At 34.5% G+C, this 14627-nt stretch overlaps 1 protein-coding gene across 4 annotated transcripts in view; it reads right to left on the reverse strand.

Annotated features, from left to right (window-relative positions):
• The window catches only part of SPATA17 (spermatogenesis associated 17), a 92446-nt gene that overhangs the window by 66393 nt on the left and 11426 nt on the right, over positions 1-14627 (reverse strand). For all 4 annotated transcript variants that reach the window (XM_030035457.2, XM_030035455.2, XM_030035458.2 and 1 more), the window contains 2 exons: positions 11517-11567; positions 5859-5962 (listed from right to left, as the gene is read on the reverse strand). In XM_030035457.2, coding sequence (XP_029891317.1) covers positions 5859-5962; positions 11517-11567 — 155 coding nt within the window. The remainder of the gene's footprint in view (positions 1-5858; positions 5963-11516; positions 11568-14627) is intronic.

Consider the following 14627-nt stretch of genomic DNA (forward strand, 5'->3'; position numbering starts at 1 on the left):
TCCCACTTAAGTTAATATGAGCATCTTAATATTGTTCAATGGAAACTAGGTCAAATCACAGAGAAGAATCAAATAACTCATTTTTTATATCCTACTCATCCTAGCATCAGGTTTGTAGCTATGGAAGTACTCTGGGATCCTCAGTGGATTACAGTTCTAAGTTTCCTACAAGATCTAGCAGTTATACCTAAAATCCTCTGGAAAAGGCATAGATGACTCAAATTTTGTGCTCTACCACTCAAAAGTAATATTTAAATAAAAGAAATCATATTTGGCACTTGTCTCTATTTCTATGGCTCCCAAAGAAAGCTGACAGGATAAGTTAACATTCAGAAAATTCTAATTACAGGTAAATAAGTTAAAAGCATAATGTATTTTGTCTAGATATCTTTGAAGACAAGGAAAAGAAGATGGGTTGAAGATAAATTAGTTAATTAAACATCAAGTGAAAGACAACATTACAAAAATGAGGTTTTTATTGTTGCAAGAATTCCAAGGAGCTGTCTGAAAGGCTTTGGCACTAATTGAAAATAGACTACAGAATCAATTGCTTCTGCAGTCAATGAGGAGGAACATTTTAATTGAATTATAAGACAATATATACATTCTTCAAAACACTTTGACACTTGAGAAAATGGCCAGCACCTGGACTTATCTTTATCAGAAAGGAACAGACAGATGGAGGCTGAGCAAGTTCTCATATTACGGTGACAACAGATGATTTATGTCAAGCCCACTTCATGCAAAATAGCAATACCTCAAAAGTTTTAAGAAGCAAAGTACTTGTGATGTTAAAAGTAAATAGACCTCAGTAATGCTCTAGTAATCAAGAATAAGTAAGATACTCTTACTTTTTTCAGTACTACATGCTCAGGCATATTTGCAGAAAAGCTAAACATTGGATTAGATCACCAGCAACATGTAACAGTACTGTATTTCATTGTTCATTAAGATTATAAAAGAAGTCAGACTGCACAAAGGATTTGTGAATAAACATATTGCCAAGGAAGTGATTTTTATCACTTTGCTTTATCTACTTCCCTGACATTTCTTGAAGACCAAAAAGCTTTAATGATAACTGTGACACTAAATCTGCTGATAGAACAGCTAGTCAAACTTGGATGAAAGTCACACTCTTTAGAGTCACTCTCAAGGCTTTTTCACTACTAAAGCCAACAACAATGGAAAGAAGAATTTGGTGTCAATCCTCCAAGTGTGTGAAATTCACGATTTATAATCATAACAGTGTTTACATACAGTATAGTGCTTGCTAAAGCTAGACTCAGGTCTTAGTTTGCCACATTTAAGTCAGTGTTTATTCAATAGCCAAGAAAGCTATACTACCTGCCTTGATTATATAACAACCCCAATGCCAGTACTTTGCCACTGCTTTGTTAGTTTTCTGATACTGCTATCTTACTGAGTTCTGTGCCTAGGGAAAAATTTAAATGGTGCCATTCATCAGTAAATGGAGCACTACATCCCAAAATCTTATCTCTAGTTGCACACCTGACATATAGTAAAGTTGCTTTACTGTAGTTTAAAGGCCAGTGTGTAGATAACCTTAGTCAAAGAACTACAAGTTAATCACACAGTTGGGCAACTGACATCATCCATAAATTCTTCTGATATAATGGCACCAGCATGCTAATTTATGTGAAGTAATGTCCATTTGCTTATCATGGATTGGAAACTGTTTCACATAAAACAAAATTCTAATGCATCATATGGAGTTATAGCTTATGCTAATTGCTTTTGGCATATTTCCCCTTGTAACCATTTTGCCAGCTCTTAGAGATGTTAAATGCAGCTTTAAGAATGTTTCAAAACAAGGTATTTTCCCTTAAAATTAAATACACCAACATCACTGAGAAGTAGTGGAATTTATTTTAATGCATGCATTTATACATGCAACCACCCAACTAATCCATATTCAGATAGAATACAGTATGCATTGGTATTTATTTAAATACAAATGGATGTTATAGATGAAGATTATTACTAAAATCTAAATAGCAAAATTTTGTAAAATAAATATTTAAGAACAGATTTTCTACTTTGTTGGTTTAGAACTTCCTAAATCTTGTAGGAAAAACAGAAATCAGGACTAATAAACTCATTTCACCATTACATTGAGGCTAAACCGTACAAATGTCAAGAAAAATCTGAGTATGTCCTTATGTAGACAGAGTTCAGAGTTCAAATTCATTCTTTTGCCATCTGTCAAGGGACTCTTCAAATCACTTCTCAACTTAACTACTAGGGAAACTACTGAGGACACCAGCAGTCATCACACCTATTGGTTCGGTAGCAGTGGGAAGTAATGGGAATGCTGGAGGAAACCCCACACGCTTCTCAGCCAGTCTAGAAGCTAAAGCCGACAGTTCTCTTCAGTTCATACAAAAACAGTGCCTTAAGTTAGGATAAGCAGTCTGTTAAGTGAGTGGAAACTCACACATAATATGACTATTATTATTTAATTATATTTTAGGTCAATTTCTGTTAAATCAATTTCTGTTAAACTTAATTACATCCCTCTATGGCTTTAAACTGGGGCAGCTTCTATTAAGTTTACTTTCTCCTGGGGTTTTCACAGTAAAGACAAATGATAAAGGTCTGGCTACTAAATGAGGGCAGCTATTAAATAAGGACGGTTTGTATTAAAGCTGAATGGTAAAGACGTGGCTACTGGTTGAGAAAACCCTTTAGTAAGAATAGTGTCTTGTACTTAAAAAAAATAGGGTGAAGGAGGAGAGAGAAGGAAACAAACTTTGTTCAATAACTCTTATAAGATAGTCTTACAAGTAACTAACAGAATGTCCAAAGTTTCATGGCAACTTCCTCTGAAGTTTCTCTTAGAAACAAGTGAGTGTTAATTTGATACAGGCTCCTCCTTAATGAAAGAGGAGAAAATTAAGCACAACTCCTGGTTCTGGAAACCAAGAGGTAAATACATATCATCTCAGAAAGACTTGCAATGTGATTTCAGGTACTTGTTAATAAAAACATTCTGTCAGCATTATTCCAGAAGATAAGACTGAGAACGATACATTGTAGTTCAGTTTAGAATTACGTCATAATTCCAGAAAGAATACAGTTTAAAAAAACTTTTGAAATTATAAACTTCTAGTGTGTATTCTGTTGGGGTTTTGTTGTTGCGGGTGGTTTTGGGGGGGGGGGGGGGGGGGGGGGGGGCAGGGGGAGGCATTATACCACTCTGGAGTTCTTAAAATCAATCTCTGTTTTACTGTAGTTCTATTGTTATTTGTGGAGAAACTTGGTTCTTTACTAGCACTGACACTGTAATAATGCATATATTCTGAAGAATACAGCTATAAGACAAATAAGAAAAAATGTATTACTTCATGTATCATGTTGTGTTGTTTTGTGGTGTTCTAGAGATGTGAAATACTCAAAGCCAGCTTAATCTGAGTGCACAAGTATATTAGTGGCTCTGACCGCCAACATGTAAATTTCCATAATGCTGATGCTTGAATAAAACCCAGCCATTTCATAAATGCACTCTTTCAATTTCAGACAATTCCTGGTGTGTTTTACAATGAACAATTGCAATAATTTTATATATGCAAAAGAGTTTATGAATAATGAGGGTATACTCTTCCACATTTGATGTGATGACTGATGAAAATATGCAGAGAATCTCTCCTCCACCTTGTTCAGTATTCCTCGTAAGAAACACAGTGGGCCACCTTGGGGCCAAAGTAGTTGGCAGCAACTTATCCCAATGACAGGAAAAATCTGTTTGGCTGAGGGCCTACACCTGATCTTCACTAAACATCTGTTAGATTTCATAAGAAGAATGTTGAAGATAATATACATATTAGTTTTCAAATGTACCCCAGTAAAGAGATTACTGCAGCGATTCTAGATTGCACATGAGCACTGATGCATTTTAAGAACTGAAATGATACAATCCATTTGACCAAACTAGCTCAAAAATTCATTTTTAACCTTTTCTTAATCCAAAAGATGGATTTTTTTAACCTGAAAGACATATATTTCTGTGAACTCTGGAAGACAGAATTCAAATTAGCAGAAAATCAATATACCAGTTGCCAGGTAAGAGCTCACACAGAACAACTTTAACACATTTTGATGTACCTGAAGTCATACTGCTCACCTTACGTGTTAAAAAAAAAACAGCACAAGAGTATTTCTTGATTAAAATACCTACCCAATGCATAAGCTTTATGGTTTTTAACGGCCTGGAACAAATACTAGGGAATTTGATGAACATGTCAAAGTACTGAAAAACAAATATTTTTGTAGTCCTCCAAAGTTAGATGTACCCAGTAGACTTCTATGGTGGGTGTGGGGAAATAAAATACAAAGCTCCAATCAATCTGTGTTCAGTACAGCAGGAATACCACTTGCTATCTTGTTTTGTTCACACACATCAAAGGTCAACATAACTGACAAGTTATAAGCCTTGTTCCAGGTTTAGGCAGGGAATGGAGAAGAGTGATAGAACTATTATGAACAGAGAAGCAGGTTGTGTTTCTGCAGTTCATCCAGTTATATTCATTTTGAACCAGAAAAGTTATGGCTTCATTTACTTTCCAAGATTTGGTCTAGTCTTCCTAGGATTCTACCTTTTCCAGAAAAGAATATATTTCAAGGACTTTAGAACAAGAAGGTATAGTTGAAAAGATGACAGATTTTTTAAGTCTGGTTTTGCTCAGCTATGATCTAGCTTTCTGCATAAAATACATTTAAATGAATAGTAATGAGAGATTAGAGGTAGACGGTTGTCAGCATCCTCCATTATATGCAACAATGTAATGCACGAGTTATAATGCTATGACAAAGAGGATGTAGCATCAGCTATAACTGTGGAAAAATTATATGAATTCATAAGCAGCATCCAAAGAAGTTGGATAATTCTTTTTTTCATATGTAACTTGCATATGCTGTTTTCTGTAACAGTCTTCTGGCTGAATTGTCTTTGCCATGTGATCTAGACGAGAATTCAAGAAATACTTTTTCACAAGACTCCCTTATATTTCTACACTTCAGAAAGCAAAGATTTGTCTCAGGCTCTCTGAACAGCAAAACCGGGATGGATTTCGTCCAACACCTTTCACTTACAATGAGAAAGTAATGATCATGATCACCCAGTATTTTGTCTGTTTGTTTCCACTGTTATCTGAAGAATTAGTCATGGATCAGGACATCAGATGTGCTAGAGGGAAATAACTGGCTCTACTTTAGAGAGCTTTTAACTTAAGTACAGGAAAAGACAAGGGATGGATAGGAGAAATAGAGTAGGAACATACAGCAACAACAGTTCTAGCCAGACATCAAATAGGAGAATGAATCTCTTCTGTAACTATGAGAAGAATCTGCTTCACTATATCCACACCAGTATCTTTCACAATTAATATTCAATGTATGGCTCATGCATCTAACTTAGATCCAAATCTGTACTTTCATTCATTGTCAATAATCAATTTTCAAAACAAATTATGAATATTTTTTTTAGCTTGTGTATACTGGCGAAAAAAAAATCTAGTTCAACAAACTGTATTTAAATCATAATAATCTATGAGTTCTGAGCATAGGTGAAGAGCCAAATTCAGTTTTATTAAACTGGTATAAACCCAGAGTATGTCTAATGAATTCAAAGAAATTATTCTGAATTCATAACAGCATAAATGAGAACAGAATGTGGCGCAACATGCACAGACTTAGGATAAAGAGAATGATGACATATATATATATATTTGATAATAGAGGGGAACTTATACTCAAAGAAATAGTTTAATTAGTGTCATAAACTTTTTACAGATAAAAGAAGAGGAAATGAATGCTTTACCACATGGAGTATTTATCTTTACCTGACAATCTCGTTATTCACAGAAATGGCTTCCAGGTATTTCTTCAGTGCATAATAATTATGGATATATTTCCGAACATAATAGCCTCGCCATCTTTTCTGAATCTAGAGGAAATAAATATTTGCTTAGTATATTTCAAATAAAAAGTTTGTATGCATATCAAATATCTGTTGTATTTCCCAAATAATATGGTTTCCTTAAAAGTGATATCAAGTAGAAGCACCAATATGTTCCAATGAAGAAAATGAGGGTAGGATGTAACATATTGTAGTTAAATGGTGATATGAATTCACTATTAAATGCCAACATTAAAAAAAAAAATCAAGTTTTAAACCACTGTTTATATTGGGGTGTGACAATGAAAAGAAGAGCCTGCTACTGCCAGTGGCATTGCTCTATCTAAGAATGGTAAAAAAGCAGACAATGGAAGTGGTGTCTTTTCTCAGGTACAACATGCATTCCCTACTGAGTCACCACCTCACCAATATCTTCTGCTACACTCTCACCTCTGTGCTCTGGATATAATCTAATCTGAATAGGAGCCTTCCCAGTAACTCACTGAATCAGGCTTTCTGGAATCATCGTTTACAAATTGCAGTTCTTTCATCTCCATTGTAAGAAGATGCATATCTATTTGTTGCACATTGATTATAATCTTCTCACAAAATACTATTCCTCCTGCATAACAGGTAAAAATTAAACTGGAAAAGGAAACCTCTTTATATGTAGCTAGTCCTAAAGTTGTATTAAGAATAGAAATTAGGTAGCATCTTCCACCAGAACAGATTCATATTTTGGTGTATTTTAAAAAGCATCAGCTGAAAAAAAAAAGAGGAAAAAAAAAAAGAAAAAAAAAAGAAAAAAAAAGGCTTAGTCTAGCCCAACTTTCCCCAAGAATTTATTTCAACAACACAGTTTAAACCTTCTCTGATATTTAAAAATTCTAATCATGATGTTTCTGAAGTGATTACAGGTTTACTGGCTACCTGTTTTGTGGGAAGGGAAAGTAAGTAATAATTAGGTAAAAAATTATCAGTACTTCCATTTGGTTAGCCATATTTATCCCTATGTACAGGTGGAAGATGTAACTTGCTCTGTTCAGTCATGCTGAGGGCTGCTCTCACTCCTCATTTTCTTTCTCATAAGAGGTCACTGTATGCTAGATCAATACATCTGAAAGATAGATTAATGACCTTTTCCTCTGTTCTCAGTGTCTAGTCCCTCCTTCTTTACATTATTCCATCCTCAAACTTATTTATCTTCTTGCAAAATATTTTTTACTTCCTTCCTTGCATTTTGTCTCCTTTTTTTCTCAATACATTTCTAAATTCATCTCCCAATTTCTATCTTCCAGTCTGCATTACCTTCACTCTTGCTCCAACTTACATCTCTTTGACCTTTACAGCTTTGAAATCTTGAGAGACATTACAGATGAAAGGCAGAATATACATTAAAAAAGCAAGATTGAGGTCTTATGATCCAGAAGCAACTCCAAGGTGAGAAGCTACTCCCCTTCATTAAGTGCATTGAAAAGAATGTTGTCATTTGCCAGAAGCTCTCCTTTTCCTGTGGGCCTCTGGCTACCAGACTTTTCAAGAACTTAAACTCTTCAGTGTATCTACAGGCAATGTTGGGTTTTTTTTTTCCTTTACACCAACTCTTCTCTTTCCTGAACCAGGGGATAACTTAGTAAGTGGAGTGCGATCCGTGTGTTTGTAGTGGTGGTTTTTTTCTTATCCTATCTCTTATTCCAAAGCAGCATGTAAAAAAAGGAAAAAAGAATGTCATGTTTTGTTGTGTTTGATTCAGGAAGAAGGCAAAGAAAAAAAAGCTGCTTGTTGCCCACACTATCAATCAACCTTTGCACTCAGTGACTTCAGAGTCTGTAACATCAAGTCTTGGGAGTGCTTTTCAGTAATAGGTAAAATTCTCTCTACTCTTTCCATTTCCACTGCAGTCCAATTCTGTACCACTGCGATAACTGACAAAAGTTATTGCAATTTTTCCATCTCCTGCCATTTCCTAAGCAGAAAATAATAACACACTGGAGCCACCTATAAGAAGACTAACTAAGGCAGGGTTGCATATTTTCATACTTTGGTACCATTTTGCAATCACAAAAGCCAAAACATTATTCTTTAAAGTAAAAACTAGCAATCAGTCTCAACTGATGGCACTTTGTGGTACAGTTGTTATTATCTCTTTATGTGAGATTTAGCAAGAGAATAAGTATCACACGAAAGCTTTCAATAAGTCTTTGAGTGATGTGTCACCAATAAAATAAAATTATGCACTAAAGCTATTAGGAATAAGAAGATGTTAACTTTTAGTGTGTAGTTTAGTTTAGTTTAGTACACTCTTCTATTTCCCTTTTGTACGTCATCATGTATTTTCCTTTCTTCTCAAATAAGACTCAAAACTAAGTTAAAAAGTTGGTATTTTCTTTTACCTATGAGGTGGTGTTTGTTTGGGTTTTTTTAAATAAAAAGGGCTTGGACTTCTAGACATTGTTATAATATGAATAAATAATAGTTATGTGAGCAGCTGAACATGGGAACAAGAAAGGTTAAGCACTAGACATGCTTCTTTGCACTGGGTGATAGTAAATTTCATATTCTTTGCAACTCCACTTTCTCATACACAAGCTTATTAGGTTAAAAGGGGATAGAGAAAGAGCAAAGAATGAGTATGCCTTCAGAGATCTGGGATTAAGAAAAATCCTTTGCATGTGAATCAGGATCTTAGCTTTGGTTTTCTGTTTGGCTTCAAAATTTCTCAACAACAGCAACTTGGCTCCCATACAGCTGTGTGCTCATTAATGCAGGATTATTGTCCCTTTGAAACTCTTTCTGATAGTCTTCACCTCACAGTTATAAATACAGAACTGGATGTTTCTGGGTTAAAGGATCAAAACTCAAACTGAAAGACAAAAGACTCAAATTGTAAAAAGCTATAATTATCTCCAATGGGCTCAGTGTACCAATTAAATGCTGCATTCTACTTTTATTTACACCACTTTCTGTTCAGAATGACCTCACTGATTGCGATTGAATGAAACATAAGTAAGAAAAACTGCATTATGTCTCAAATTATTTTATGCTAGATTTCTGTTTCCCTAATACTGTATGTCAGAGATCAAAAAACTGAATACTAATCTTTTTGGAAAAGAACGTTTTACACAAAGTTTCTGATGATTTTCATATTCTCAGTGTGAAAGTTCTACATGTTTGGTTTTGTAAGGAAGTATAATGTGTTATGAGTATATTTCTTTTTAATTCCAAGGTGAATGTTTAAAAAATTCTTGAAAAAAAAGAGACAAGTGTGTATGTCCTTCAAAGTAATTAGCAAGTTTCAACAGTGATTGGTACCAAACAATTATTGTCATTGATCAGCACTGAACAGATAATTTTAAACAAAGTCATTGTGTGCTCAGCAGATTACAGCTTGTTAACGGGCAAGTTCTAAATGACCTCTTAAGCTAGTCAAATCAATGATGCATATTCCTCATTAAGTAACATCAAAATGTAAGTGGTCTTATAAATAATGTTTATTTTAAGCACTAAAACAAATGGCAAAACCTTGATATATCAAAAGCCATCTGCTCATGGAAATAATTTTTTTTTCCATAGGATTACTTTTGTTGCTCAAAATTTATAGCAACCTTAAATCTTTTAAGGGAGAGAATCATATTCTGACCTAGTACTCAAAACTGAAATTGATTAAAACAAGTTCTCTGATTTAATTTTAAAAGGTGAAACCGATAGTTCTGGTTACAACTAAATGCAATCCAGGGAGACAGAGGTGTAGACTGACTTTGAAACTATGAGCATGTGTAGGCCCTCAATGACACTTCAATTGCCAAAACTGGAAGTGGCTTTTTAATCAGTGACTATAAACTGAAATAAATATTTTAATAATACTAGAGGCAAAACTAAGTGGTGAAATAGAAAAACATACACAGTTATTGTTATATTTTGAGAACACTGAATTATATTAATCATTAATCAAGCTCACAATGTGTGAATATGAGGCACTGTTGTCTTAGGAAACCTAAAGTCTGGCCACACATCTTCTGTGCAGAAACTCAAAAGGCCTTATTCTCTATTGTCCTGGACCTTGGTTAGTTCTTCAAAAAAAACAGATGACAGCAAAAAAACCCCATTCAGTGTTTCAGAATGGTAGCATTTTAAATCTGCTCTGCAGATACAGCTGCACAAGATTTAGATAAAGGAGAATCGGATTCTGACATTTGCAACTAAATAAAGATCGGTTCTATTGTTTTCTACTGATTTAAATTTCCATTAAAGAAAAGGACATGACTGAAAAAATGGTGCTTTGAAGATTTATATCACCTAATGATTCAACATTATATTTCCATTACAAATGAATGGGAACACATTCAATTTCTTTTAAAAATGAAAGACCAAATGCAAAACTCCATTTGACTAGAATACATAATTACCTCTGAAATTTGGTCTTCAAATGCCTTTTAAAAGTACACAGCCAACTTTTAAGAGCTGGCTTGCATCTTTTGTTTTCTCACTGATTTCAGCTGCATGAGTATACAGCATTTATCCACTGTGGAATACTTTCAAACTAGCTAACTAACGAATAAACTAAAACAACAACAAAAAGTGTATTTCTGAGGAATTAGGTTGCTGTCAAACACCTTCAGCTCTCTAACATGCACCAAATGTAAGATTCTATTTTGTGCCTTTGAGAGAACCAGCACTAAGTCAAAAACCTGATGGGAACACATCACTTGAGTCTGAGTTATTCTGGAACTAGAAAGGCCACAAAATTAAAATCTATTCTGAGAATCTTCCTACTTTACAGGGGTTTCCTTAGGTTACCCTCCATCCCCACCACATTCCTACATTTGGCAGACTTCAAAGGGTAAGATGCCTTGCCTAAAAAGACATAGGCCTCTGAAGTAAATCAGGTTTATTCTGCAAAATGAAAGAATTAAGTAAGATAAAAAGATTTCACCCCAAGAATTCTCTCATGTCCTTCCCATGTTTGTTTTACATATTTAAGTGCAGTTCCAAAGTTCAGGAAAAAAATGCTAATTTCTAGTTAAATATATTTTGCAGTTTTCCCCATAACAAACTTCATTTGCTGTATATTTATTACAGTTCAAGGACTGTTTATACTCTTCTTCATCTGGAAAAATTCACTCATCATCAATGAGATCAGTGCAGTTCCACCTCCACGTTTAGGCAATGAAATTGTCCTGTGCTCTCTGAGTAACTCTTTTGAGATTCAATACATCAAATGTCATGTATTAACAAAAGAAAAAGCACAGCCACGTCAACAAACATAAAGCCCTATAGTTTGTCAGAATTGTAAATATAGTTCTACTTTTGTAAGAATACTCACAGGTAGAATGTTTGGGGTTTTTATCAGTATCTTATATGGTAAGGTACAATGAACATTTAAATGGGGCAAGACACACGCAGATGCCTTAAATTCAGCTACAGTTTTCAAATACAACCCAGACTACTGAGTGTAACTTTAATTTTTAACTATGTACTATTTCCCGCTGTTGCCATCAGCATATCAATCAAGTGTATATTATTCTGGTTTGCTCATTTTATTAAAAGCAAATTCGGAGCACAATTGACTTTTCATTTGTTTAACAAGTGAAGAAATATTTACCCTGACAGCCATTTCATTGTAGAAATTCATCTTCATAATAAAATATGCTGTCTGTGAATCAAGGAAAAAAAAGATGGCATATATTTCAGTTACACAAAGACAGTGCTCCTATTTTTACATATAAAAGGTAAGAATCTTTATACATAATACATAATAAGAGTTCTAGGCTTAGAGAGAATAAAATCAAACTTTGTATTGAAGAGATAGGCTTCCTAATACATAATGCAGGCTTAACCAGAAAAATCTATGGTAGTCAAACTAGGAGCTAATGGAGATATATGATCATAAAATGCTCTCCGCTGAGTTTGATAATCAATGGTGCTCTACTGAGAGTAGAATAACAAAGCAGAAATATTCACAAGTGCTGGTGACACGTAGTATTGTATGATTTATTCACTGGGGTTCTTTTAGCCAAAACTCACAGAAACATAAAAGGAATTCATATTTCAAGACGTCTGGTTTAATGAAAAATTCAAAGAAATGCTGTCTTCAGTCGAAATCGTTCAAGGATACGGATGCAGTGATGGAGCAAAATTGTGCCTTCCAACCATCTGTACTAAATGTTATGTACTTAGCTGCCTCCCGAGTAATCCTTGGGAATTTTGTTTCATTTAATATTCATTTTAACACCATAAAATCATAAATACAATGATACCATGTTACAGTGAATCCCCTGATATAGAAAACATTTCCTGAAGTCCTGGTTTCCTTCCAATAAAGTAAAATTCCTCTCACAGTGAACGAATCCCCTATTATACTAAGCAATCACTTGGCAGCATAGGTTATTTTAATGGATACATCACTTTAAACTAAGCTTTCACATCTGTTCCGCCCTCTAATTACAAATGCAAAATGAACATAATTCACAATTGTATCATAAAAAGTAAAATATAAGTACTTTGAATGCAAGAGTATGTCCTTTATTTAGCACAACATGCAGCTTTTATGTGTTTCTCATGTTTTAGACACAAATCAAAGGCAAAAGTGCTTTCCCCTGATATAGTGATTTTCTCCCCCATGGCAAACAGGAATTCACTATAAAAGGGTTTCACTGTAATTAGTGTTATTTGAATTGCCTAGTCTGATCCAAAGCAAATTGTCTGTGGAGAGCAGCAGGACTGGATTATTTATCAACAGTCTGGGCAATTAAGAAACAGTTGGCTGCAATATGTTATTTACAAATGAACACAATGATGCTACTTCATTTTAAATTCTCTTTCTTCATTACATTAAGCAAGGCATAATTCCTGCAGTTTAATTAAGGTGCATTTTAAATGCTCACTTTAATATCATACCAATCTACTAATAATGGAAACAGTAGAAAAGATATTTCTTATATGAAAGAAGAATGCAGGACTGCTAAATTTCAAAAGTTTCATGTATATGTGTAGCTGTATACATACACACTTATACAAATATATATTTGAGGGAATCTCCACCCCAAAGGTATAAATTAGAATAAATAGTGGACTCTATCTCCCCCTTTGTCTCCATAAATATTTTCTGAGTGATACTAACTGTAGATAGCTAATACTGGAATGGAATAATGGTTGCCAGGTCTAAGTATATTCATAAACTGCTCAATTAAATTGATACAATCTTGCTTTGCAGCTCATCTTTTCTTTCTTTGGAAGGGAACATAAGAGTTGCTGTGCCACCAAATAGAATGGAAATTGCTAAGTTTTTATTCTTCTCATATTTGAAGGCTGTGAGCACTTAGGTCTGAATCCATCCCATTTCACTGAAGAATCTAAATTGGAGACCTAACATTGGTATGCTCTTTACATCATCAACACTGAAAGACAGTGGGACCACTTTCACTCTGAGCTTGGCAAAATATTGAAGAGTTCTGCAATTGCATCTCTGTCTACTATTTACAGAGATAGTCAACGGCAGCTAGGGTCCTAACTTGAATACCTCACTTAGGTATGAGAAATCCAGGCCTTATCCTACCACTACTTAACAAGGTCACTCACAATAAAAAGGAAATGATGCATTTCAGCTTTTACTCAATGTTGTTCTAAATCACAAGTCAGCCAAATGAAGAATTGCTCATATAAGTGTCTTACAAACTTATCCTTGAGCCAAAAGCCAAAGCCTGTGTCACCATCTAGGTTCTCTGCAAATGGATTTGCCCTGTGTTCTAGTCCTGATTAGAATAATATGTACTAGTTCTGCTATTACAAGTGATGGGAGAATGTGTTCATCCCTATTCACAAAAGCAGAGCCATAATTTAGTACTTCTATCCAAGTCTGTTTTTATGTGCTTTCCTAGTAAAGAAAAGATTCTTTCCTGAACTGGGGCCTTCTTGCCCAGAAGACTCCTGTCTTATCCTTAAGTGGAATTTTGTGCATTTCATCTTGTCCCCATTGCATTGCTTCTCATTCTTTCATGGTGTGCCAATTCCAAGGTGACACTACAAGGTTGACTCTGGGAGGAATTATCTTGCCATCTCACCCACACGCACCACCTCCATTTCTGAACCTTTGTATTTATCTCTGATGCTAATATACAGGTCTCCCTACTAGTTTAAGTCTATGATTCCAAAATATATTTGAAGCCTTTTGTGTACAAACTGTTGTACTACTTTCTCCTTTTCTGTTTAAAAACATGTTTGGGGATCACCTACACATGTGATCTGATCCTGACTGGTGTTTTCTTTTTCTTTAAATAGTTAATACAAAGTGACAAATTCAAAGGAGAACCAGAAATTTGATTGAGAGTAGACTGAGAGAAGGAACTAACACATGGTCTAAGTTGGGAACAAGCACTTTATTTTTTTATAGAGCAAATAGACATTTGCCTAATTCCTATTGGACTGGGACTATTTAAAACTGATTACTGAGTTGAAACTAAACTATTTAGGGTGTCACCAAACTACATCACATAAAATATTCACTTTTTTCAACTGCATCTTATTCCGAAGTGAGCTGAAAATATGATCATCATGCATGCCAACTTCATATAACAATACAATGTTACAATTCTCTTTGCTTTAACACGTGATTCCTTGACTTTGAGAAATATTGTAAAAAGAAACAGTGACGTACAGTTTGATTCGTGTTCTGGCGTTTGCCTGGTTTTAAAATTCATACTTTCTTGCAGGTCAT

The sequence above is a fragment of the Aquila chrysaetos genome, chromosome 13 (genome assembly GCF_900496995.4).
Source record: "Aquila chrysaetos chrysaetos chromosome 13, bAquChr1.4, whole genome shotgun sequence".
In the NCBI taxonomy this organism is placed as follows: domain Eukaryota; kingdom Metazoa; phylum Chordata; class Aves; order Accipitriformes; family Accipitridae; genus Aquila; species Aquila chrysaetos.